The sequence below is a fragment of the Scyliorhinus canicula genome, chromosome 13 (genome assembly GCF_902713615.1).
Source record: "Scyliorhinus canicula chromosome 13, sScyCan1.1, whole genome shotgun sequence".
NCBI lineage: Eukaryota > Metazoa > Chordata > Chondrichthyes > Carcharhiniformes > Scyliorhinidae > Scyliorhinus > Scyliorhinus canicula.
The window spans coordinates 144,143,950-144,168,147 of NC_052158.1; the positions used below are offsets into that span (position 1 = coordinate 144,143,950).

At 48.4% G+C, this 24,198-nt stretch overlaps 1 protein-coding gene across 2 annotated transcripts in view; it reads left to right on the forward strand.

The window, feature by feature from the left end:
• The window catches only part of LOC119975871 (glycogenin-1-like), a 101,215-nt gene extending 93,116 nt beyond the window's left edge, over positions 1 to 8,099 (forward strand). The window contains exons 6-8 of one of the 2 annotated variants that reach the window (XM_038815758.1): positions 2,362 to 2,584; positions 7,122 to 7,178; positions 7,614 to 8,099. In XM_038815758.1, coding sequence (XP_038671686.1) covers positions 2,362 to 2,584; positions 7,122 to 7,178; positions 7,614 to 7,778 — 445 coding nt within the window. In that variant the 3' untranslated portion in view covers positions 7,779 to 8,099. The remainder of the gene's footprint in view (positions 1 to 2,361; positions 2,585 to 7,121; positions 7,179 to 7,613) is intronic. The other variant, XM_038815759.1, reaches the window with a different exon arrangement.
• The last annotated feature ends 16,099 nt before the right edge of the window (positions 8,100 to 24,198 follow it).

Consider the following 24,198-nt stretch of genomic DNA (forward strand, 5'->3'; position numbering starts at 1 on the left):
AAAAATAACAATAATATTAACAATCATAAACATTCGCCCCACCTCCATGAACAACACAGCATTTTAACAAGAACGCAAATTAACACAATATAAAGTTACAGAATAGACCCTACAACATGGAACAACCCCCCCCGGGTTGCTGCTGCTATTGACCAAGATACCAATCTTTGAGCCAGGAAGTCCAGAAAAGGCTGCCACCGTTTATAGAACCCTTATATTGATTCTCTCAGGGCAAATTTGACCCTTTCCAACTTTATAAATCCCGCCATGTCACTGATCCAGGTCTCCACACTTGGGGGCCTTGCATCCTTCCACTGTAGCAGAATCCTTCGTCAGGCTACTAGGGATGCAAAGGCCAGGACATCGGCCTCCTGCACTCCCGGCTCTACCGCAACTCCAAAAATCGCGAGTCCCCACCCTGGTTTGACCCTGGATCCAACCACCCTCGACACCATCCCCGCCACCCCCTTCCAGAATTCTTCCAGTGCTGGGCATGCCCAGAACATATGGGCGTGGTTCGCTGGACTCCCCGAACATCTGGTGCACCTGTCCTCACCCCCAAAGAACTTACTCATCCTAGTCCCGGACATGTGGGCCCGGTGCAGCACCTTAAATTGGATGAGGCTAAGCCTCGCACATGAGGAGGAAGAGTTGACTCTCTCCAAGGCATCCGCCCAAGTTCCATCCTCTATCTGCTCCCCGAGTTCCTCCTTCCATTTAGCCTTCAGCTCCTCCACTGACGCATCCTCCACCTCCTGCATTACCTTATAGATGTCAGACACCTTCCCCTCTCCGACCCACACCCCCGAAAGCACTCTGTCCATCGTCCCCTGCGAGGGCAGCAAAGGGAATCCCTCTACCTGTCGCCTAGCAAACGCCTTTACCTGCAAGTATCTGAACATGTTCCCTTGGGGAAGGCCAAATTTATCTTCCAGTTCCCCAAGGCCCGCAAACCTTCCGCCAATAAACAGGTCCCTCAATTTGCTGATGCTCGCCCTCTGCCACCCCCTAAATCCCCCATTCCTGTTCCCCGGGATGAACCGATGGTTGCCACTCAGTGGAGCCTCCATCGAGCCCCCTGTTTCCCCCTGATGCCGTCTCCACTGTCCCCAGATTCTTAGGGTCGCCGCCACCACCGGGCTCGTGGTAAACCTCTTAGGGGAGAGCGGCAACGGTGCCGTTGCCATGGCACCCAGGCTCGTACCTCTACATGACGCCATCTCCATTCTTTTCCACGCCGCCCCTCCCCCCTCCATCACCCATTGACACATTGGCCGCCCAATAGTACCCCAGAAGGTTGGGCAGCGCCAGCCCGCCTCTATCCATCCCTCGCTCCAGGAACACCCTCTTCACTCTCGGAGTCCCATATGCCCACACAAAGCTCAAAATACTGCTAGTCACTCTCCTAAAGAAGGCCCTGGGGATAAAGATGGGCAGGCACTGAAAGAGGAACAAGAACCTCGGAAGCACTGTTATTTTGACGGACTGTACCCTCCCCGCCAACGATAATGGCAGCATGTCCCACCTCTTGAACTCCTCCTCCATCTGATCTACAAGTCTGGTGAAGTTATGCTTGTGAAGAGTCCCCCAGTCCCTGGCCACCTGCACCCCCAGGTACCTAAAGCTCTCCCCTGCCCGCCTAAGCGGGAGCCTACCAATTCCTTCCTCCTGGTCTCCAGGGTGCACCATCTCATTGAAACTTTTAAACAGAGACATGCAAAGGAACAATATAACATATCTGGGAACCCTTGCTTGTCCTTTGTTCCAGTAGGTAGACATTTCATAGAATCACTACAGTACAAAAGGAGGCCATTTGGCCTATCACATTTGCACCGATCTTTTGAAAGACCACCCGACCTAGACCCAATTCCCTGACTTATTCCAGTGACCTCACCCTAAGGGGCAATTTATCATGGCCTATCCCCCTAACCTGCACATCTTTGGACTGTGGGAGGAAACCGGAGCACCCGGAGGAAACCCACACAGACAGTGGGAGAAAGAGCAAACACCATAGAGTTACCCGAGGTCGGAATCAAACTGTAAGGCAGCAGCGCTAACCACTGTGCCAACGTGCCACCCCTATTTTCCTGCGCATTATATGATATAATATGCTTTTATTCTGTGTGATCATCTAATTTTAATGCACATTAAATGATGTAGACTGGTGTCCTTTTTCTGTGTGACTAGGTAGAATCTCCATTAACTGGTATAATTTTCTTGTCCTTGCAAGCAGCTTATGCTTCAAATTGCTGTAACCATTAATGTTGGAGAACTGCTAATTTCAGATGAGAAGATGTTTTTTTTAAAATTATTAGTGAGATCAGGTCATAAATGCCCTCTGTTAAATGTGTGCAATCCTAGGTATGGTGCTGACGCTAAGGTGGTCCACTTTCTTGGCAACGTCAAGCCTTGGAACTACACCTATGACCCAACGACAAGATGTGTGATGAGAGATGGTCACGATTGTTCCTCTGCTGTTCACCCTGAGTTCCTCAATATGTGGTGGGACACCTTTACCACATCTGTCTCGCCACTGCTCATAGAGCACGGTATCTCAAAAGAGGCTAGTCCTGGCAAACAAGAGGTACGTTGCGACAAAGAATGTAGATGTAAGCATGCTGAAATACTATCAGGCAAAATGTTTGAGACATTTTGACATGTTGGAGATCAACTAACATGTAGACAAGTGGCTGAAAAAAAATGCCCCTATTTAACAATGTGACTTGTAGATGTTTTTCTTTAGGAGAAAGTAGCACCCTGCCTATTAGTTTTTGGGCATGCCAATAAATTAATTAAACAAACGCACCTATTTGTCCTTCATGCTAAGCTGATACCATAGTTCAGAGGTTCCCAAACTTTTCCTAATGTGTACGTACTTCCCAAATCTACCAGCTGCCCACATACAGCATAGCTTTCACATTTTAATCCCCTTGTTCGGTGAGAGTAACCCATATACTAACTAGTACCAAAACCATCCATCTCCACTTCTGCAATATTGCCGTTCCGATCACTGAAATCTTTATCCCTTCTTTGTCCCGTTTATTGCCCCGATGCCCTCCCCATTTCCCACAAGCTCCGACTGCCCAAAACGCTGTCAACTGTATCCTGATCAGCACTAAGTCCCATTTATCCATCATTGACACAGACTGGCCTTTATCCTTGGCCCTCATCATAGTGTATTTAAACGACTCATTCTTATCAAAGTTCTTTTTCATTATATTACCTTCCGCGCATCCTTCAGTCCCCCTTGTAACTTTATTTTAGGTAACTCCTTCCCGTTACCTCACCAGTTGTGAATCCTTCAGTGATATCGGCTCCACTTTCTCCCTGAACCTCTCCACGTGGCCACCAGTCTCTGCTTTTGTGCCAAAAATCATCATTTTGGCCAGGTTTTGGTCAGCCCTTGTTAACCTCTCCCTCCATGGCTTGCCTGCCTTTCCCTACCAATGCCCATTTGTGAAGTCCCTTGGGATGCTTTTCTTTATGTTAAAAGCAGTATATATAGATGTTCTTTTGTTTAAGTTTGTTATTTAGATTATTGTTTTGTATCTGCACACAGACCAACTGAATTTCTTTGTCGATATCCCTTTAAATGTTGGATTATCATGCACACATTTATATAAAAGGCAAATGTTGCATTTAGTCAGCAGTGTTAGATTAAACGATAGGGGCGATTTTCAGCCTGCAGTTGCCATCAGAGAGAATGGTGATGTGAGTGAAAAATCCAGAGAGAATCGGGAAAGGTGGGGCGGGATTCTTGTTGACGCCGTCGTAAACGTCGTCGCGTGCGCAGTGGGACCGGTGCGATTTCCACACGAGTGGTGGCTCCCTTCTCCGCGCCGGCCCTGACATAACATGGCGTAGGGCTACAGAGGCCGGCGCGGAACAAAGGAGGTCCCCCGGCCCGAGAGGCCGGCCCGCCGATCGGTAGGCCCTGATCGCGGGCCAGGCCACAACGGAGGCCCCCCCCCCACCCGCCGGGGTCAGAACCCCCCCTCCTCTCCCACCAGGCCGCCCCGGGATCCATCCAGGCTGGGTAAACCAGATTAGAACGGTGCCGGCGGGACTCTGGTTTTTATGTACGGTCACTCGGCCCATGCTTGGCGGAGAATCGTTGGGGTGGGTGGGTGGGGGGGGGCGCGTAGAATGGCCCCCGACCGGCGCGCGCTGACTATGTCAGCGCCAATGGCACACAACCTTTAAAGGGCGTAGATTTTCCGGTCTCCGGAGAATCGCGTCGGGGCGGCGTGGCACAATTCACGCACAGCAATTCTCCGGCCCGGCCCCGGGGTGAGAGAATCCCGCCCGTTATTTTCTCTGGAGGGAATGCGGTTCCCGATTTAAAAAAAAAAAAAAAAATTTTCCTAACCCCCTCACTGTGGCGTCACGAGGTTTACGCCGAGAACTGCATTTTAATGAATTTGGATACCTTTTAATCTTATTATCCAGCCCCCCACGCGCCCCCCCCCCCCCCCCCCCCCCACTGAATATTCAAACCTCGCCAACGTGACATCATGTTGAAACCTGATTCACACATTGGGATCCCTCCATGGGCACAAAATTAAGTATAGCCCCCAGGGGGGAGGGGGATGCCCAGGCAGCGGCTGAGGCACAGTGTCAACCTGGCATTGCCAACCTGTGCCAGGAGGCAAAGCCAGGGGTGGGCCCTCGAGGGAGGCCAATGGGTAGGGAGGTTTCAGCTATGTGTGGTAGGAGGCTAGTGGAAAGAATAGCGAAGGGGGAACTTGCAGGCACAGGAACGGGGGGGGTGGGGGGGGGGGTGCTGGACACTGAGTTAGGGGGAAGCCCACGATACTTCCATGGGGGTGGGGAGGGAGCCCTGATGATTGTCCGGTGGGGGTGGGCCAGGGTGAAGGGCAGGAGGTTCCACTTCAGTTCGGATCGGGGTGCCCTTGAAAAGGTGGCGTGCCAATCTCTGTGGAGCCTAGTGCCAGCCCCGTCAGGTCCCTACCCGCCAGAGTGATGGTGAAAAATTGCCCAGTTTTTTTAAGAAGAGGCTCAACATTTGGAAAGGAAACGGACCAGTTTTCAGTTTGAGCCTGACACTCTGGAAAAAAACATGGTAATATTCCACCCGTGGAGTTTCTGATTCTGTGCTATCAAGGGGTTTTTATTTTACAAAAAGTATGAACGCTCTAACGTTCTTACCTGATTTGATGAAGTTTTCAGCAGGGTTTCCTGTTTTGCATTATCCTTATTGAAGAACCCGCCAGCCTCACCAGCTCCTCCTAGCTCCTTTATACTAATCAATGGCAGCAGATTCTCGAAGGAACCAGGAAGTTCTCTTGGGAGCGGCTAAGCCAGTCTGAAGGCATGGGTCTCCCAAAGCCCAGTTGAGATCAGTGACCTGGAACAGTTGGCACCATTCCTTCCCTTCCCATTCGTCCCCTTCTCCCCAAGCCCCCATTAAGCCTATCTTTAGCCGGCGGTCCTGCATCTTGGGAAGCGGCAATCTGTTGGCAGGGTATTTTGCTTCTCTAGGCATAAGGGTGGGTAAGTGACATTATAAGTCTCTCCTTCCAGGATGGTGCATTACTCTGGCTGACCCTGCCAGCTCCCACATAGTGTGGAAGAGGTCAGGCCCTCCGCTGAGGCCCCAGACCCACACTAGGAAGCGCAAAGAGTGTGCTGTTGACCAAATAAGGCAAAGACCCATTCTCCTGTGACAAAGCCATTGGCCCATCCCTGGACCACACGACGTGCCTCGGCATGTACCGGGAACTTTTGTTTATTCTATGCAGACACACACACACGCACTCAGCATGAAAAAATAATGAATTCAAAAAAGGAGGGAGAATCGGCCATTAGACAGTTTCTCTTGCATACCCTCCAGACATGTCTTGTGTACTCCCAAGCGTTTCCGTATCACAGTTTGGGAACAACTGGCCTAAGTTGAATGAATTAACCCCTTAATGTGTGGGAGTTAAATGGTGACTTTTAATTTATTGATTTTAGGCTTGTGAATTGGACAAGTAATGATTTGGGTTCCAGTTCATACCTTGTTGAATATTCAAGAAAATGGTGCTAGAAAAGTGCCCTGCCCAATTTCTGCCTGCTGCTTGATCTCTGCTCCGTGTCATGCAGTGAATGTGTGTCTACTTCAATGAAATGAATAATACAAAAGGGCGGCAGTGTAACCCTGGCGCAATCTGACTCATGCGTGTGCTGGAAATCTACTCAAATCATCAAATCGAGCAAAATGCTGATGCGCTGACCTCCTCCCCCCCCCCCCCCCCCCCCTCCGCCCCCCCAAACCTTCTTGTAAAAAAATCTTGAGGAAAATTTCTGTTTTGCATCTGAAAAACGGGCGGCTTGAAGTTTGAAGTGAGGGGAGAGAGGGGGGGGGGGGGGGGGGGGGGGGTTGGACAGAGGGATGGGTGGGATATAAGCCCCTTAAAGCTGAAAGGCCTCCTGATAAAATATGTGGGCAGATCTGTAGCCCAGCCACCTGAAACAGGAGCCAGGCTGTTGAAACAGCTGCAAATCTGGGCCCATTGCTGGATGCGGCGCTCTCTGACTGAAATACAGGTGCCCTTGGGTGGAGCGTTCGGTTGTACTGGGCTCTGAGCCACAAACCATTCGTCCTCAAAAGGGACTGCTGCAGGCTGCTGGGAAAGAAAAGCCCAAATAAATCTTTCATCCTCTTCAGACCCGGGATAAGTATGGGCGCCCTCATTCCCTGAAAAGATAATTTTTCAGCTGCTGCCGACGTGGCCGCATTCCCACCCTCCCCTCGGATCGCCCTCCAGCACACCCCCCCCCACCCCATCCCGACTCCCAGACCGGCGGACAATATTCCACCCTCCTCTGCCATGTGGGACCACTCACTACAGCAGCCTTTATGGTGTTGCCTGAAGAAAGAATCGGACCCTTAACTTCCTGGTCCTTGGGTGTTGCCATTAAAATTCCAAGCCTGTGCCACTGAGCTGACTCCTCAACATTGCCGTTATTTTGTTTTTTTTTAAAAACTCTTGAAATGTCGGATCTCTGAAAGGCGGTCGAGATGAGAAGCCGTTGTTGTATGCAGTAAACTGATGTGTGCAAGTTCCCACATTGACTCTTTTTCTCTGTCTTCACAAATATGTCTGGCAACCTTTCAGCTGTCATGCTTGGTCTATGCACTGGCTTTCACTTGTGGCTTGTCATTCTGTAGGAAGGTATGCTAAACTTCAAAGGTCCCTGTCCCTAAATTCAGTTCTCATTCAACTTTGGCTTGGTTAACTAACTTATGTGCACTTTTATCAGGGGAGGTCCTTGCTAACTATCGACGTAAATGCTGTTTAAAGATTGTGCTAGTGAAGTACATGACATCTTTAGTTAACAGTCAATGTGTCAAACCTGACAAGTGCATGGGAGAATTTTCTATTTCTATTTTATTTACTACCTAATAATGATCAGTACAAAGCTAAATCGCTGATCAGAGTTGGAATAAAGCATAGCTTAACTGGCGGGTCCGAATGTTATATAATGCAGCGTTTCAGTACAAAACAGTTAGTTAATCGTTTTAATGTAATTTGAAGAATTGTTCCAGTGTAATGGTGTATTTTCTGTCAATTTAAATTTTGCAGTTAACCTTCTGTTCTAATTTATAGGAGGAAAAGTTGAGTGAGGCTGTCTCCCAGCTTTCATTCACCCCACCCCCTCCAGTGATGTCCTCGGAAGAGCGCCGGAAAAAGTGGGAACAGGGTCAAGCTGATTACATGGGAGTAGATTCTTTCGAGAACATCCAAAAGAAGCTAGATGCCTACTTGAACTAAAGGCAGGTGACTGAACTCCCCGTGTGGCTACCCAGCGAGAACTGAGTACAGAAGGTCCACCGCGTCTAGGCTGGAGTTCAGTGCATGACTGGTTTGTACTTAACCTGTTAGTGGCATGGTGTTGAAATTGGTGTCGCTATCTGGCTGTCACCTCAGTGATGAACATCTGTGGTAAGAATATGGCAAAAGCCCATGAACCTCGTCTTTCAAACACCTGAAGCAAATCTCTTCCCGGTATTCAATATTTTGCACATGGACACACTGCTGTAATGCTCCTCCAGGAGGCTTTTGGCTTAACTTAAGTAAACAGACTTAATTACATTTTTGAACCGTGTTATAGACACTGAGTTTAACAGTGCTCGCAGTATTTTACAGATGTTTGAAGTAGCTTCACATGCATGAAGAGCAATAACTACAGCCCCCTCCTCCCAGCACCCCCCCCCCCCCCCCCCCCCCCCCCCCCCCCCCCCCCCCATCCCCATCCCCATCCTTCCCCACCCATCGACTTTACAAAGAAAACACTTTTACCCCTTTTCCACTGGGAGAAAAAGTAATTTCTATCTTTGAGACTTAACGGTGTGGAAAAAAAAACCTGGAGATGGGATGTCTGTGCACTGTACATAACCAGTACCTTGCAGGATTGTTACGTAGAACCGAAGACTTTCTCCACCCATTGTGGTATTTGTGATGTGAATAACCTGCTGACCATCTGTCTCATAGGCACTTTACCCACAAAATAAACTTACTGATTTGAAATTGTTGAATTTATTCACTGAATATATCTTCCCATGGATTTAATTATCTTGCATATTCAACTGCACTGCATAACCTCTCCGAACTGTATTGCAAACTACCAATGTTTAAAAGCTACTGGATCGATGCAACAAAAAAAAAAAGGGTTTGCATTTATATAGCGCCTTTCACAATCTCAGGATGTCCCGAAATGCAGAAAGTTTATTTTTAATTAAATATATATATATATATATATATATAAAGCAGCCAATGTGTGGAAAACAAATTTCCCCCAGAACCACAAAACCTGTTTTAGTTACATTACCTAGGGCATCTGGGGAAGTATTGCCCTGTGTTTTCTTCAAAATATTTCTATTGGATCTTAATGCCCACCTGAGAGGCCAGACTCAGTTTGTCTGACCCAAAGGGCAGCAGCTCTGACTGCAGAACGCTCCGTTCGTACAGCACTGTACTGGAGTGTCAAACTCAATTTTATGTTCATATTTCTGACCTGGAACTTGAATCTACGGCTTTGCTCTTCAAGACTGCGACCACAGACTCATGGCTAACATCGTAATCATTTGTCAGAGTGGATGAGATCTCGCAAAAAAACTGATGGAATCCAGTTGATAAACCAGCCTGCCCTCATTATCTACACACCAAACCATTTTAGGCATATAAGGGTCGGAATTACAAATGCATGCTATTGTTGGGTAATATCCCCTCCGGGTGCACACATCCGGAATAGGGGCTGCAATGCCCATGATTGTCCCTTAATATGATTGGAAAGAATATCCTGAACAATGCACTGCAGTTTCCTTTTTTTAGAAGTAATTTTAGATTACACCATTTTTTCCAATTAAGGGGCAATTTAGCGTGGCCAATCCACCTAACCTCACACCTGCAATCCACCTAACCTAACCCGCACAAACATGGGGAGAACGTGCAAACTCCACACAGACAGTGACTCAGAGCCGTGATCGAACCTGGGACCTCGGTGACGTGAGGCAGCAATGCTAACCACTGCGCCACCGTGCTGCCCTTCCACTGCAGTTTCCTGATCTGTGTGGCTGGCAGCGAGGTTCCATGTCGGTAGCCTGCATTTATGCAGCTAGACCTACTGTTACGCCCAACCTGAGGTGTGAGACAACTGGGGGAATCCGATTGGGTGTCATGGCTGCAAATATTTCCGCTCAGCATGTATTATCAGGATACCTCCTGAGCTCTCTCCAGGGTCCTGGCCAGTGTCATGGGCCAGGGTTTAGAGAACCCCAAAGTGTATCATGGAATTCACCTGACCCACAACTTTTAATAGATTGGGGTATGGGGAGCACACGGCCCACTCTACAGGTGCGGTACAACAGAAATGGAAAAGTATTGTTACAAACAAAACAATGTTTATTCTATGAACTCAAGTTAACCTTTTTAAAACATACAGAGAACATCTCAGCAACCATTAATTCGCATACAACCCCCAAAGACTACAACACTAAGTAATCCTTTAAGCTTTCCTTTTAACATCCATACGACTTAAAAACAAAACCTTTAACAGAAGCACATCAGGTTACAATCGCTACTGAAAACATTTATAATTCTGAATTCACCAAATGATCAAGAGACAGTCTTTTGATGGCAGAGAGATCAACAGTGCAGCTGCTCTGTATGGCTCCCGCACTGAAAACGAAACTAAAACACACCCTGCAACAAACAACCTAAAACGAAAGTAAAAAGCTGACGGACAGCCCAGCGCCACCCACTCTCTGACGTCAGTGCAGTAGTAAACACCCATTTCTCAAAGGTACTCTCATTACAGGTATTTATGTACACACCCATTTACAAACACCCATTTCTTAAACGTACTCTCACATGACACCAGTAATTACCCTCAAGCAACATAAAAATAATACGATTTAATCGTTACCGCACACCTGTTTGTGCGATTTTGCTGCGCACAGCCCGACTACTCGTGGCTACACTCTGAATAGCAGTTAACTGCCCATCAAATGCCTTAGCGTTTTGAGATCATGAAAGGCACTGTAAATGTAAGTTCTATTTTTAGTAAATGCAGTAACAATACTTCTATCTTGTGTAGATTACTGGCAAAGTTACATTTTCAAATGCTGCATGTATATTCAAAAGGGAATTAAAGAGATTTCTGAGGACATATATGTAAAGGTAGTTTTTTTCATTTGAGGGAACATGGGGAGGGGGTTGGAAGGAATATCTTTTAAAATGCTGACAATGGTGCAAGTAGTGAATTGTGACAGCGACGCATAACCTGAGCTCCTCTTTTTATAACGGTTCCTTCAGCTTTCTTCGGTGCTGTCCTTGAGAGCTGTTATTTTATGGAGACCCTGCAATGAGCGAAGGTAGGTTTCTTTGCCAACTATAGGGGAAGAAAAGGCATCAATGGCCACCCCTTCAATGCTGTCTGAGAGCTCCAATCCTGATATGGAAAAGCTCTCCTTTGAATAATCCTTGGGGACTTTCATGAGAGAGTTGTGCAGTTTGTGCGAAGTTCCTGCCAAATTGTGTAGTTGGCAGACGCCCATTTGGGCTCTGAGCACTTGCAGGCCTCGGTTCTTAAGGCTAAATCATAAACGCTTCCAGCCACTGTCATCAAGGTTTCCCCTTGTCCGCACCCACCACTGCTGGGCAATGGGTCTGCATCCAGCGAGGCAGGAAGATCCCGCCCATTGTACATGTGAAATTTGGATACATCCAACAGTAGTTGTAATGTAGCACAAAGGAGAAACAAACCAAACTTTACTATACAAAGTCAGAAAAATAGAACAGTTTAAAATATTTCTCTTCTATTCTAACATATTCACAATTAACATGAGGTACATGGGGCTGGATTTTCCATCATTGAAACTATGTCCCCAAGCCAGCATCAAAACGGGGCACTTTTACTCCTGAAAATCCTGGAAGAAAGTCAAATGAATTCCCAGCCCTGCAGGGGGCTAGCAGGGACCCGGAGTAAATCTCGCAGCTTTTGCTGCAGATAAGGGACCCCCCCCGCACTTCTGGGTCAGAGGCCGCGCATGCGCATGGCGGCGGCCTCCAACGGCCGTGCTCCGTGATGGACTCGGACCACGGAGGTAGACCCATAAAGGTTATCCCCCGATCGGCCGCCTGCCCGACCCTCAAACCCCGCACATTAATTCCCCGGCTGCCTATCAGGCCTCCCCTGGCCTCCGATCCGCCCGTCCCCGACCAGGGCGGCCGCGGACTGAGTCCGCAGTCGCCACGCAAGCATTCCGACCGGCTGTAGCAGATTAGTTCCATGTCGTCGGGAACTCGGACGGTTGGGGGCGGAGAATGTCAGAGTGGGCCTCGGACAATGGCCCCCCGGCAGTGCGCCGTACTCCCTGGTGACACCGATTTTTGGTGCCCGGAGAATTCTCCTGACTTCTCCCTGTATCCCTGCACATTATTTCTTACAATCACGTTATAAATAATCATCTGATTCTCACTTCAATGCCTCACTTCAACCTGCTTCCAGCACGTACTTAGGCAATGCATTTCAGACCCTAAATTACTCGCTGTGTGAAATTTATTTTCATAAATTGCTTTTGCCTCTTTTACCAATCGCCTTTGACATTTGACATGGAAATTTGACATTTCCATTTTCGCGACCACTCAATTTTCTGTTGGGCACTGAACTCCCTACATTAGCAACGATCAAACTGCCTTGAAGTTCCATCATTGGGATATTTAAAAATGTTGCCTTCTGGCCGGAGGATCTCAAACAAGGGGGTTCACAGTCTCAGGACACATGTAGGTCCTACCCGAGATGAGGAGAAATGTCTTCACTTGGAGAGTGATAAACCTGTGGAATTCTCGATCATAGAAAAGCTGTGGGAGCCAAATTACTGAATATATTTAAGAAGGAAATAGATTTCAAGACTCTGAAAGTGTCGAGGCATATGGGGAGAGTGCCTGCGTATGATGGAGGAAGAACCACGAATCATAGAATTTACAGTGCAGAAGGAGGCCATTTGGCCCATCAAGTCTGCACCGGCCCTTGGAAAAAGCACCCTACTGAGGCCCACACCATCCTATCACCGTAACCCAGCAATCCCACCTAACCTTTTTTTGGGACATTTGAGGGCAATTTTCCATGGCCAATCCACCTAACCTCCACCTAATCTTTGGACTGTGTGGAGGAAACCCACGCAGACACGGAGAACGTGCAGAGTCCGCACATACAGTAACGCAAGCCGAGAATCGAACCTGGGACCCTGGAGCTGTGAAGCAACAGTGCTAACTACTGTGCTACCGTGCCGCCCTATATTAATAATAATCTTTATTAGTGTCACAAGTAGGCTAACATTAACACTGCAATGAAGTTACTGCGAAAATCCCCTCGTCGCCACATTCCGGCACCTGTTCTTGTGCACTGAGGAAGAATTCAGAATGTCCAATTCACCTATCAAGCATGTCTTTCGGAACTTGTGGGAGAGAAACCGGAGCACCGGGAGAAAACCCACGCAGACACGGGGAGAACATGCAGACTCCGCACAGACAATGTCCCAAGCCGGGAATCAAACCCGGACCCCAGTGCTGTAGAGCAACAATGCTAACCACTGTGCTACTGTACCAATCATGTTGGATGGCAGAGCTGGCTCGAACAGCCTACTGCTACTTTCTATGATTCTATGCAACCTTTTTACCAATATAAATCATTATACGAGTGAGCTTATAACCGAGCCTTTCAGACAGAATGAACTGTCCTGATTTACCCATTCAGTGGCTCATCCGTTCTCCCTTTTGCCCATTCTTTTTCTTTGTTTTGTACCCACTGCGATTTGCTACCCAAATCACTATATAGCTTTTCAAATGGTACTGTAGCAAAAATAACACCTCTGATGTAACCGCTGTTCCTAGAAATGTTCGGCAAGGGGATTGATTGCACTTATGTGGTAACGAAGAAGGGCCGATTGGAAGCGAAACATTCTACATTGTTTTTTGCAGTCAGATGGAGAAATGTGATAGCTAGCGTCCATGGGGTGGGATGGAATTAAACCAAGTAATAGGATTGAGAGATGTCATTCCAAATCAGCTGACCAAGCTGTGGCTGCCAGTTTGTTAAGTGATACTAACTGGAATACATTTCTAATGTTCTCAGGGCGTGCTTGTCTAATAGTTTGGACAGAGCAACTCAGCGGCTAAAAATATTGTGGAAAATCTTAAGGGAACGATGTTATCTGCTGATCTTTTATATCCATAATATTTAATAATTCAGGAATGATGGCATTATACCTTTTAAAATAGTGCTAATAGACAAACACACGTAATTTGGGAGTAAATAGAGAATAAATACTTTGCACATCATGTTATTAGGTTTCTGATACCTTTTGAAAACATACCATTGACAAGTTCGACATGAAAGAAGGTGGAAACTTTGAGAATAGATTGGCACAAGAATTGCTTCGATCATCCCTTAGATTTGTGACGGCTTCCTCCTAATAATGCTGAGGGGGAAATAAATCATCAGCCAGGACACTGGGAGAATTCCTCTATTTGTCTTAAGGCAGGAGAGTGGTATTGAGTAGAATGCTCTTTCAGGCAACCGAGTGCAGACTCGATTGGGTCGAATGGCCTCCTGCACTGTAAAGATTCTGGGCTGGGTTCACCGTTTTTCAGGCTAAATGCCAACACCGGCGTGGGAACTGGGGTGTTTTACGGCTCCAAAATCAGCGCCGAACCGTCCCGTTCCTGCGACCGGTAAGGGGCTAGCAGCCACACTGAGTAAAATCCCGGCTCCCATGATATAAATGGCTGGAGAAAGGCAGGGTGCGTGGCTGCTCCATAACACACGTCTCCGGCCGTGAGCGGACCCAATCTGCCAACTAGTGCCCCTTTGGCCACCCACTGGCCATGCCCCACCACGCCACCCAGCTCCCAGCTGACTGTGGCGACGCTGGGTATAGTCCGCAGCGCCACGCCAGGTTCCCGACTGCTGAGACCACACATCAACCATTGGGGGCGGAGCATTGGGGGAGGGCCTTCGGGTCATGTGCCAATGCAGCCCGGATTTCAGCGTCGGAAGGGATTCTCCGCCCGAGCGCTGATTACGATATCAGCGATGGGGAACGGCGAATCCTGCCGAATGTGATTCATGGAAGAGTGCATGGGCCTTTTTAAAATTCTTTCATGGGTGTGGGTCCATGGCAAGGCCAGCAATTGTTGCCCCATCCCTAAATGCCCTTGCACTGAGATGCTTGCTAGGCCATTTCAGAGGGCACTTAAGGGACTGGGCCTGGAAACACATGTACACCAGACCAGGTAAGGATGGCAGATTTCCTTCTCTAAAATGCATCAGTGAACCCAGGTTGCCAATATAATAATATAATAATCTTTATTAATGTCATAAGTAAGCTTACATTAACACTGCAATGAAGTTACTGTGAAAATCCCCTCGTCGCCACATTCCGGCGCCTGTTCGCGTACACAGAGGGAGAATTCAGATTGTCCAATTCACCTAACAAACACATCTTTTGGGACTCGTGGGAGGAAACCGGAGCACCCAGAGGAAACCCATGCAGATACAGGGAGAATGTGCAGACTCTGCACAGACAGTGCAGACAGACAAGCCGGGAATCGAATCCGGGTCCCTGCTACACTGCTAACCACTGTGCTACCGTGCCACCCATTGTGCTACTGTGGTTTTTACAACAATCGATGATAGTTTTATGGTCACCGTTACTGAAACTACCTTTATATTGCAGATTCATTATTTGAATTTAAATTCCACCAGTCCCTATTGGTGACCCCAGAGCGTTAACCTGGGTCTCTCGATTACTCCAATGACATCACTACACCGTCATTTCCCTCTTTACCTCCACCTGTTAAGTCACACGTATCAGGAGTACTCAGGGACACGCCCAGTGATTTATTTTCCCATTTGGATATTCCTCAATGTGAAAAAGGCTGGTGAACACAAATCCATGAACGTCTCTCCTTCATTGAGTCACTTTCACCTGAGATGGATGGATTCACCTCCATAGACCAAGTTCAAAGTCCTGAAATCGAATATAATAAAAATAAATTTTGTCTTATTCAGTCATGGTGAACCAGTGACAAATAACACCATTGGCCAATAGACATGAAGAAAAGTTGTTCTGTTGCTGCTATTGTGTGTTTTATCAAAAGCCTGCCATAAAGTCTTGGGGGGGGGGGGGGGGGGGGGGGGGGGGAGAGAGAGAGAGTTTCTAGTAATGGTAACCGTTGAAAGGTCTGGAAACTGAGTTTTTGCAATTCATTTTTGTTTCAAAAATGTTTTCTGCCATTACAATGACAATGGAAGAATCCTAAATACTTACTGGAACATGGAGCAATCAGAGATCATTGTCTTTCAACACTTAACTGCATTATTGACTCATTTGCATGCGACTATTTGTTTTGTTCAGCTATCACATTTGTACATAAAATCTAACGGGCACCCCCTCCCCACGGTATCCACCATTTACGATTCTATTATATAGTTTCTCCCAAAGTTCTTGTCTTGTGGGTCACACTCTGATATCATCCATACCTCTTCTCTTGACATCAAGGCACCCTAGCTAAACTGGAGTCAATGGGAATCAGGAGGAAACTACCTGCTGTCATACCTGACACAAAGGAAGATGGTTGTGGTGGTTGGAGGTCAATCATCTCAGCTCCAGGGCATCACTGCAGGAGTTCCTCTGGGTAATGTCCTCGACCCAACCATCTTCATGTGCTTCATCAATGACCTTCCCACCATAAGGTCAGAAATGGAGATGTGCGCTGATGATTTCACAATGTCCAGCAATGATTCCCCAGATACTGAAGCAGTCCATGCCCAAATGCACCAAGACCTGGACAATATTGGGGCTTGGGCTGACAAGTGACAAGTTACACTCACACCACACAAGTGCCAGGCAATGACCATCTCCAACAAAAGAGAATCTAACCATCGCACTTTGATAATCAATGGCATTATCATCGCTGAATCACCCACAATCAACATCCTGGGAGTTACCATTGACCAGAAAGTGAACTTGACTAACCACATAAATATTCTGGCTACAAGAGCAAATTAGAGGCTAGGAATCCTGCGGCGAGTAACTCACCTCCTGATAAAAGCAAATTACTGCGGATGCTGGAATCTGAAGCGAAAGAGAAAATGCTGGGAAATCGCAGCAGGTCTGGCAGCATCTCCTGACACCCCAACACCTGTTCACCATCTACAAGGCACAAGTCAGGAGTGTGATGGAATACTCTCCACTTGCCTGGATGAGTGCAGCTCCGACAACACTCGAAGCTCGACACCATCCAGGACAAAGAAGCCCTCTTGATTGGTACCACTTCCACAAACATTCAATCCTTCCACCACTGACGCACAGTAGCAGCAGCGGATGTACCATCCACAAGATGCACTGCACTAACTCACCAAGGTTCCTTCGACAGCACCTTCCAAACCCACTTCTGCTGCCATCTCAAACAAGGACAGCAGACACATGGGGACATCACCAGGAAGTTCCCCTCCAAATATCTCACCATTCTGGCTTGGAAATATATTGTTGTTCCTTCATTGCCGCTGGGCCCAAAATCCTGGAATTCCCTTCCTGACAGCACTGTGGATGTGCCTACATCACATGGACTGCAGTTGTTCAAGAAAGCAGCTCACCACCACCTCCTCAAGGGCAACTAGAGATGGGAAATAATTGCTGGCCTAGCCAATGACGCTTGCATCCAGTAAATTATTAAAATAACTCCTTACTGAGAAATGGCATTTTACCAAAATCTCTTTCTGTTTTCATTTTGCCAGTCAATCTGGCAGATGTCAGTAGATAGTGAAAGACTTATATTTGTATAGTGCCTTCCACAACCTCCGGGTCTCCTGAAGCTTTCACGGCCAATCAAATCAACTTTGCTCTTCCTCTAAGCGCACCAAACACCATCCAGTTTATCAGCACAAGCTGATGAATATAATCCTGGACTTCATTGCTTTTTTGTAGGTATAACCAGTCTAGCAGGTCCTTCTGAAGCAATAAAACCTGTGAGCGTTAGGTTTTATTTAACCTGACAGGTGGCAAGCACAATTATGCTATGATAGAGGGTTGGCCACAAATGAAGATTTACTGGCAGTTGTTTGAATAGGCAGCAGAATCCCTCTTCACGTGACATTCCCTGCAGCCTGATTCATCTCTGCCCGCAGTCAGAAGGGGCTCGGGTGTTAATACTATAAACCGGGCTTTATTTTCAGGAATGTAGGACAACAATCTAGGACAACACTCTCTCCATGTAACACACAGTGCTGTTGATTGGTGGAAGGGCTATCGGTAAGGTTCGCCGTTCTGAATTTGCTGCAGGTTACAAGAGCTGACAGCTGCTGTGCTGTATCACACAGTGGTGTGTGAAAGCTGGACTGGGAAGTTGTCTGGGGTGAGCATTGGACTCACAGTAAGTAGGATCACCAAAATATGCTGAATTGTAACTTTAAAAGAGTTAAATTGTATCCACTGTCAAGGCGAACTTCATCCTCACTACTTAAATGTGACATTTTAAGTTAGGCAAAAAAAAAACAAGCATTCTCATTCTGGTAAATTGGAAGGAAAATTTTCTGCTTGAATGTCCTGAGCAAGGATGTGAAATTTAATCACAGGGAGTACTGTACAATCTGTACTCATTATGTAAACAGAGCTATTCCACACCACTGGAAGCCAGGACTGATCCATGCCAACCAGCAGGGTTCAGGGACAATTTGCAGTCCGTAATGAGTTAGATTATCTCAGCCAGGGCACCACCATTAGCCTCAAAGCACTTTGGACTAAGGAAACAAAATAGTCACACCTGCTTGGTAGCGTAGGATCCCTGACTCAACGTGCTGTGATGCCCTCCTGAAGGACTTGCTGGGCGGCACGTTGGCACAATGGTTGACACTGCTGCCTCACAGCTCTAGGGACCCAGGTTCAATTCTAGCCTCGGGTGACCGCCTGTGTGGAGTTTGCACTTTCACCCCCTGTCTGCGTGGGTTCCCTCCGGGTGCTCCGGTTTCCTCCCACAGTCCAAAGGTGCGCAGGTTAGGTGGATTGGGCATGCTAAATTGCCTTTAATGTCCAAAAAAAGGTGAGGTGGGATTACTGGGGTACGGGGATAGGGTGGAAGTGTGTGCTTAGGTGGGGTGCTCTTTCCAAGGGCTGGTGCAGACTCGCTGGGCCTCCTCCTGCACTGTAAATTCGATGATTCTATGATCTCACAAAGAATTACTGTTTCGTCAAGTGGCAGAAGTCTGTCTACAGAGAAACGACATCTGCTGGGGAAGGAGTGGTGGGGGGGGGGGGGGGGGGGGGTGATGTTTAGGACAGGCAAGCTTATTTGTCATTAGGCAAGGCTGTCTATTTCAACCTCCGCAACATGGCACCTCTCATGCCCCTGCCCATCTTCTGCTGAAGCTTGTGTTCACCCCTTTCTGACTTCCAAACTGAACCATTCCACTATTCTACTTGCAGCCCTTCCTTCAGCTCTTCCTACCTCATACTAAGAACCATTCGCCCACCACCTCTTGCCCAATAACGGTACATGATCCGACGACACCCCCACTTTGTTTCCTATCTTAGTAACCTCAGAGATCACTGTGAACTCCCACTTCTGGCCTATTTTAATCGCTCCACCATTGGCAGCCATGACGCTGTGTAGTGGTAGCTGTTCTGGGCATCAACGGGACTGCAGCATGCATCTGACTCTTATAGGAGTGAGACACCCCTTCATTGAGAGCAGGTTTTCAGTGAGATTCTAATTGTAGGTGAAGGGCTTTTCACAGTAACTTCATTTGAAGCCTACTTGTGACAATAAGCGATTTTCATTTCATTTCAGGATAATTCAAGAAGAATAGTTTTTAAAAATGGTCAATCAATTTACTTTCAACCAATACCCATTGGTGTGCGAATGGCTAAAACTTTAGTTGTAATTATCCATGCAGAGCAGATAAAAGCACCATTTCAGACTGTGATGTCACCGAGGAGTCCTCCCAGACCCCTTGTCAGACAAAGTCTTGTTCTTGTATCTGGCGGCCATTTGAAAAGAGGTGGGAAGTCTGAGCAAAAGCAATAGTAAAATACCCCCATAAGCAAGGGGGAGAACAAAATATCTCCAGTGGAGGTCAACAGCTCCAACAATGTAGCATTACGAATGTATAGTATTCATCTTTTAAATTCATTTATGAAATACGGGGGTCACTTGTTCGGTCAACTTTCTTGCCGACCCTAGCTGTCCCTGAGAATGTGGTGATGAGCTGTCTTCTTGAACATCATGAATAGGTCTTGAACCCGTGATGAAGTACACAAGCTATTTTTTTCCTCTAATTTGAGGCGGCGAGTCTGAACTGTCTAATCACTGTGGGCGCGATCTAACTGAATTAGTTCAAAGTGTGGTAGCGAGCGGGAATCGCCGGATATTTCCATTTGTGCTCTCCCGGCCTCAGCCCCCCAGGCTCCCAGCTACAAGACTGGCCACGCCCCCCACGTGCTGGTGTGAACGTGCACTCAGACAGACAGGAGTCAGACAATGGTATAGATTGAGGAGCATCGGAGCTCAGCTCACAGCGGGTTAGCAATTGTACTTGTACACTGCCTTGTACACTGTGCCGATATAGGCCCCATCTCCCTGGAATGATGGAACTCAGGCCCTGGGAGGGGGGGACAGGGGTGTGGAGGTGTGTGTGGTTAATGGGTTGATAGTCAGGGAGGAGAGGGTAGGGAAAGGCGTGGGAGGGAGACACAGGTGGGGGGCATGGGTGGGAAGGGGAGAGATGATGAACGAAGCTACATCCTATGTGAAGCTGGTGAGGATAAATAAATATTAAATTATCTTTACTGTCGCAAGTGCGCTTACATTAACACTGTAATTAAATTACTGTGAAAAGTCCCTAGTCGCCACATTCTGGCACCTGTTCGGGTACACAGAGGGAGAATTCAGAATTCTCAGCCGATACGGGAATTCAACCCACGCTGCTGGCCTCGTTCTGCATCACAAACCAGCTGTCTGGCCCACTGAGCTAAACCAGCCCCCCTGGTTCTCTGGGCAGGTCGGACCATTGCCGCCTGTCCTCCACCCTCAGGCTGGTCCCTCGGGTTCGTCCTCCAGCACCTCCTGGTCTGGCTCCTCCTCCTCCACACATTATCCCGCTGCTGTGCCAGGTTGTGTAGGGCACAGTAGACCACCACAAAGCGGGAGGTGTGCCACCGGAGCAGTCGAGGCATTGGAACCTTACCTTGAGCAGTCCGATGCACCACTCAATGACAGCCCGGGTAGTCATGTGGGCCTCATTATATCAGGTCGCTGCATCGGTCACCAGTTGCCATACTGGCATCAATAGCCAGGTCCTATTCGGGTACCCCTTATCACCCAAGAGCCAGCCGGTCACCCTAGGTGCCCTTTGAAGATGCAGGGGATCTCCGACTGCCCAAGGACGTTACTGAAAAATGAACACTGCTGGGAAGCGTGCACACACGTTCATGGTCTTCAGGTGGTGGTCGCACACAAATTGGATGTTTAGGGTGTGGAACTCCTTCCTGTTAATCAGGGTGCTCATGGACCGCCCGGTGTGTGCAAGGCGACATGCCTGCCATCTATTACCCCCTGGTGGATCCTGGGTCATCCCATTGATGGCGGAGAATCCTGCTGGCTGGGCTTGGTCTAGGTCAAAGTTTATCTAGCCAGCTGCCCGATAACAGGGCACCCGTGACTTCACTAATGTGCTTGTGGACTGTTGGTTGGGATATGCCACACAAGTTCCCGCTTGTGCCCTGGAATGATCCTGAGGGTCGATGTTCAGTGCTGCGGTGACCTTGACGGCAACTGGGAGTAGGTATCATCCTCCTCCATGTGCTGCCAAGTCCACAAGGACCTGGCACAGGTGGCACACCGTGTCCTTGAGGCGAAGCCTCCTGTGGCACACGATGTCCATCATCAGTTCAAAGGACCAACTTGGGCCATTGCCAGCCTCTCCCTCTGGGTCCCCGGGTCTCGCCCACCCACCCCCCCCCCCCCCCCCCCCCCCCCCACCCTCCTGCCTAATAGGCAGCCTGGTCATTAGGATGTGAGGCAGGGCCCTGGACATGGGCCACTGCCTTAAGCCTCTGTCGAAACTGCAGCTGCCACCTTCACCAGCGTCTGGTCGCCTGGCCAATGCCACCATGAGGGCGACTTCCGCGAGGTCCAGGATATCACCCATAGTGTAATATCTGCAGAGAATTGGAGAGGATAAGACACACCATCAGCTGTGGCTTCCACCCCAGTAGTCTTGGATCCCTGAAATGTCCCCCACCCTCATATCCTGTGCCATCCCTCAGGAAGCCATCCAACATGCCCTGCACCCGTAACCCCGGCTACAACAGGGTCCCCTGGGCACTGACCCCCCAGACCCTGTACCCCACAAACCCACTAGAAACGTTACCTGGATTGGGTGCCTGTTCTGTCCCTGAACCACACACCGACCCTCTGGTTGTGGGGATCTCCTCAGTGCTGTGTCTTCTAATGTTGGCTGCTGCCTCTGTCGTGTTGGTGTCTCTGGAGTTCAGTATGTGTCCAGGCCTCATGGCCTGATCGGGATGCTGGACAGTTACAACCACCTGCTTCATGGCACATGTACCCAATTCCCCATTAGCAATAGCCTTCAGCCGTGCAGCCAGCAGCCTCCAGGGTCAGTGAGAGTTTAAGTGACCATCACCATATTGCCACGGACGGGGCTCTGTCACCAGGGTGTTCGGTCAGATTGGCAGGCAGCAGCTGGAGGTGCCACCGTTATGGCCATACACAATCCGCGGGGTGGCATGGCGCACAAGGAGGGACTGCGCCCTCATCCCCGGACCAGGGCCAACCCCCTCAATGGTGGTGGCCTACCCACTCCCGACCAAGCCTGCACCCCTCCCCCTGCACCAGGGACTGCCCCACCCACCCCCTCTCCCCCTGAGCACCGAGGCAGCTGCCTTGGTGCCCCCGGGCTGACTGCTGATTCCGAAGATGGCTACTCCCCTCCTTGGATCCGCACAGCAGCCATTACACTAACTTCACCATCTTAAATAGGTTTACAGAACGATGCCCATGTGACCACCCGCTACAGAGGCGGTTAGATCACGGGAGTCCTTCCCATTAATAGGATATAGATTGTTTGTAATTGATGATTGGTTTCTCGCCACACCAGGATCTGGATCTCGCCATCGGGAGCGGGCTGGCTAAATCTGAAACTGATAGGCGCCCAGTGTGGTTGCCGATTTCGGCCTCTCCCGCTATCTAACCGGCCCATTTGTTTTCATGCCTGGCGTGACGCGGCCGGTAGATTGAGCCCTATACTTGAGGCATCCTGATTGTGTGGGGTAGGATTGTTGGACCAATTCTCTTTTGCTCGCAACTTTTATTGCTTGGAAAAAAATGTAGTTGTTAAACAGGCTGTAAATAGGTTCCCAACATGCAAGGCAAGGAAGCTCGGTGAACTAAAGTACGAGATCTTCTTGCTGTTCTCGGACGTTGTTAGGATCCTTTACTCAGCTCAAACTTTCAGGGTGCTGTAGCTTCATACATTCTTTTTAAAACGTCTGAAATGTCTTCCAGTGGTTGTAAATTCTCAAAGAGTCTCATCACAATATTCACCGAGCACATCAGCCTAAATCTAGTGGTCACGAGGGCATTCTCGTGACTGACTCCCAACAGTTCCAGTTGAGGAAGTTACTGATCCAATGAATGCTTGATTCATCATTCTGTTGTTTGCACTATTCGCATTGTAAACTCATTGAAAATGTTAAGAAAGGAACTGTGACATTCCTGGGATATCTGCATTGCTGACATGGTCATCATTTATTGTCCAGCCTTAGTTACCCTAGAGGTGGTGGTGTGTTTTTTGAGGTTCTGCAGTCCATGGAATATCTGCAGAATGATATTGAGCAGAGTTTCAGGATTTTGACTTAGTGACAATAAAGGAACGCCGGTATCACTTGCAGGGCAATTTGGAGATGACTGCCCTGTGCATTTACTGCTCTTGTGCTTCTATGAGGTGAAGAATGTAGGTTCGAGAGGTGCCAAAGAAGAAGCCTAGGTGATTTGATGCTGTTAGAGACAGAGTTCAGCCTCTGGAAGCCGCTAGTGGATGTTTAAACTGGGGCAGTGTGTGTCAGTCAGTGGATTGCTTTGCGATGGATGGTTTGGAGCTGGTGTTATTGCAGCAACACCATCCGGGTAAGTGGAGAGCATGCAATTATATTGCTGACAGTGCTGTCGTGGGGCGGGGACAGGGGTGGAACCAGGAGGTGAGCCACCCATACAGAATACCTAGCCTGGGCCTATTCTATGATTGGTCCATTGGAATTTTTGGTTGTCGTGCATTTTTTGAACATGGCACGTCGCAATTTTCCATTTTCATAGAATACCTACACTGCAGGAGGCCATTCGCCCATTGAGTCTACACTGACCCTCACCGTAGGATACAAAGGGGCAATTTAGCAGGGCCAATCCACCTAACCTGCATATCTTTGGACTGTGGAAGGAAACTGGAGCGGCCGGAAGAAACCCACGCAGACACGGGGAGAACGTGCAAACTCCACCGAGGTCGGAATCGAATCTAGATTCCTGACGCTGTGAGGCAGCAGTGCTAACTACTGTGTCACCGGGGCATCGCTACATCTGGACTGAAACAGGTTGGCAAGAGGCACTGCTAGATATGGGA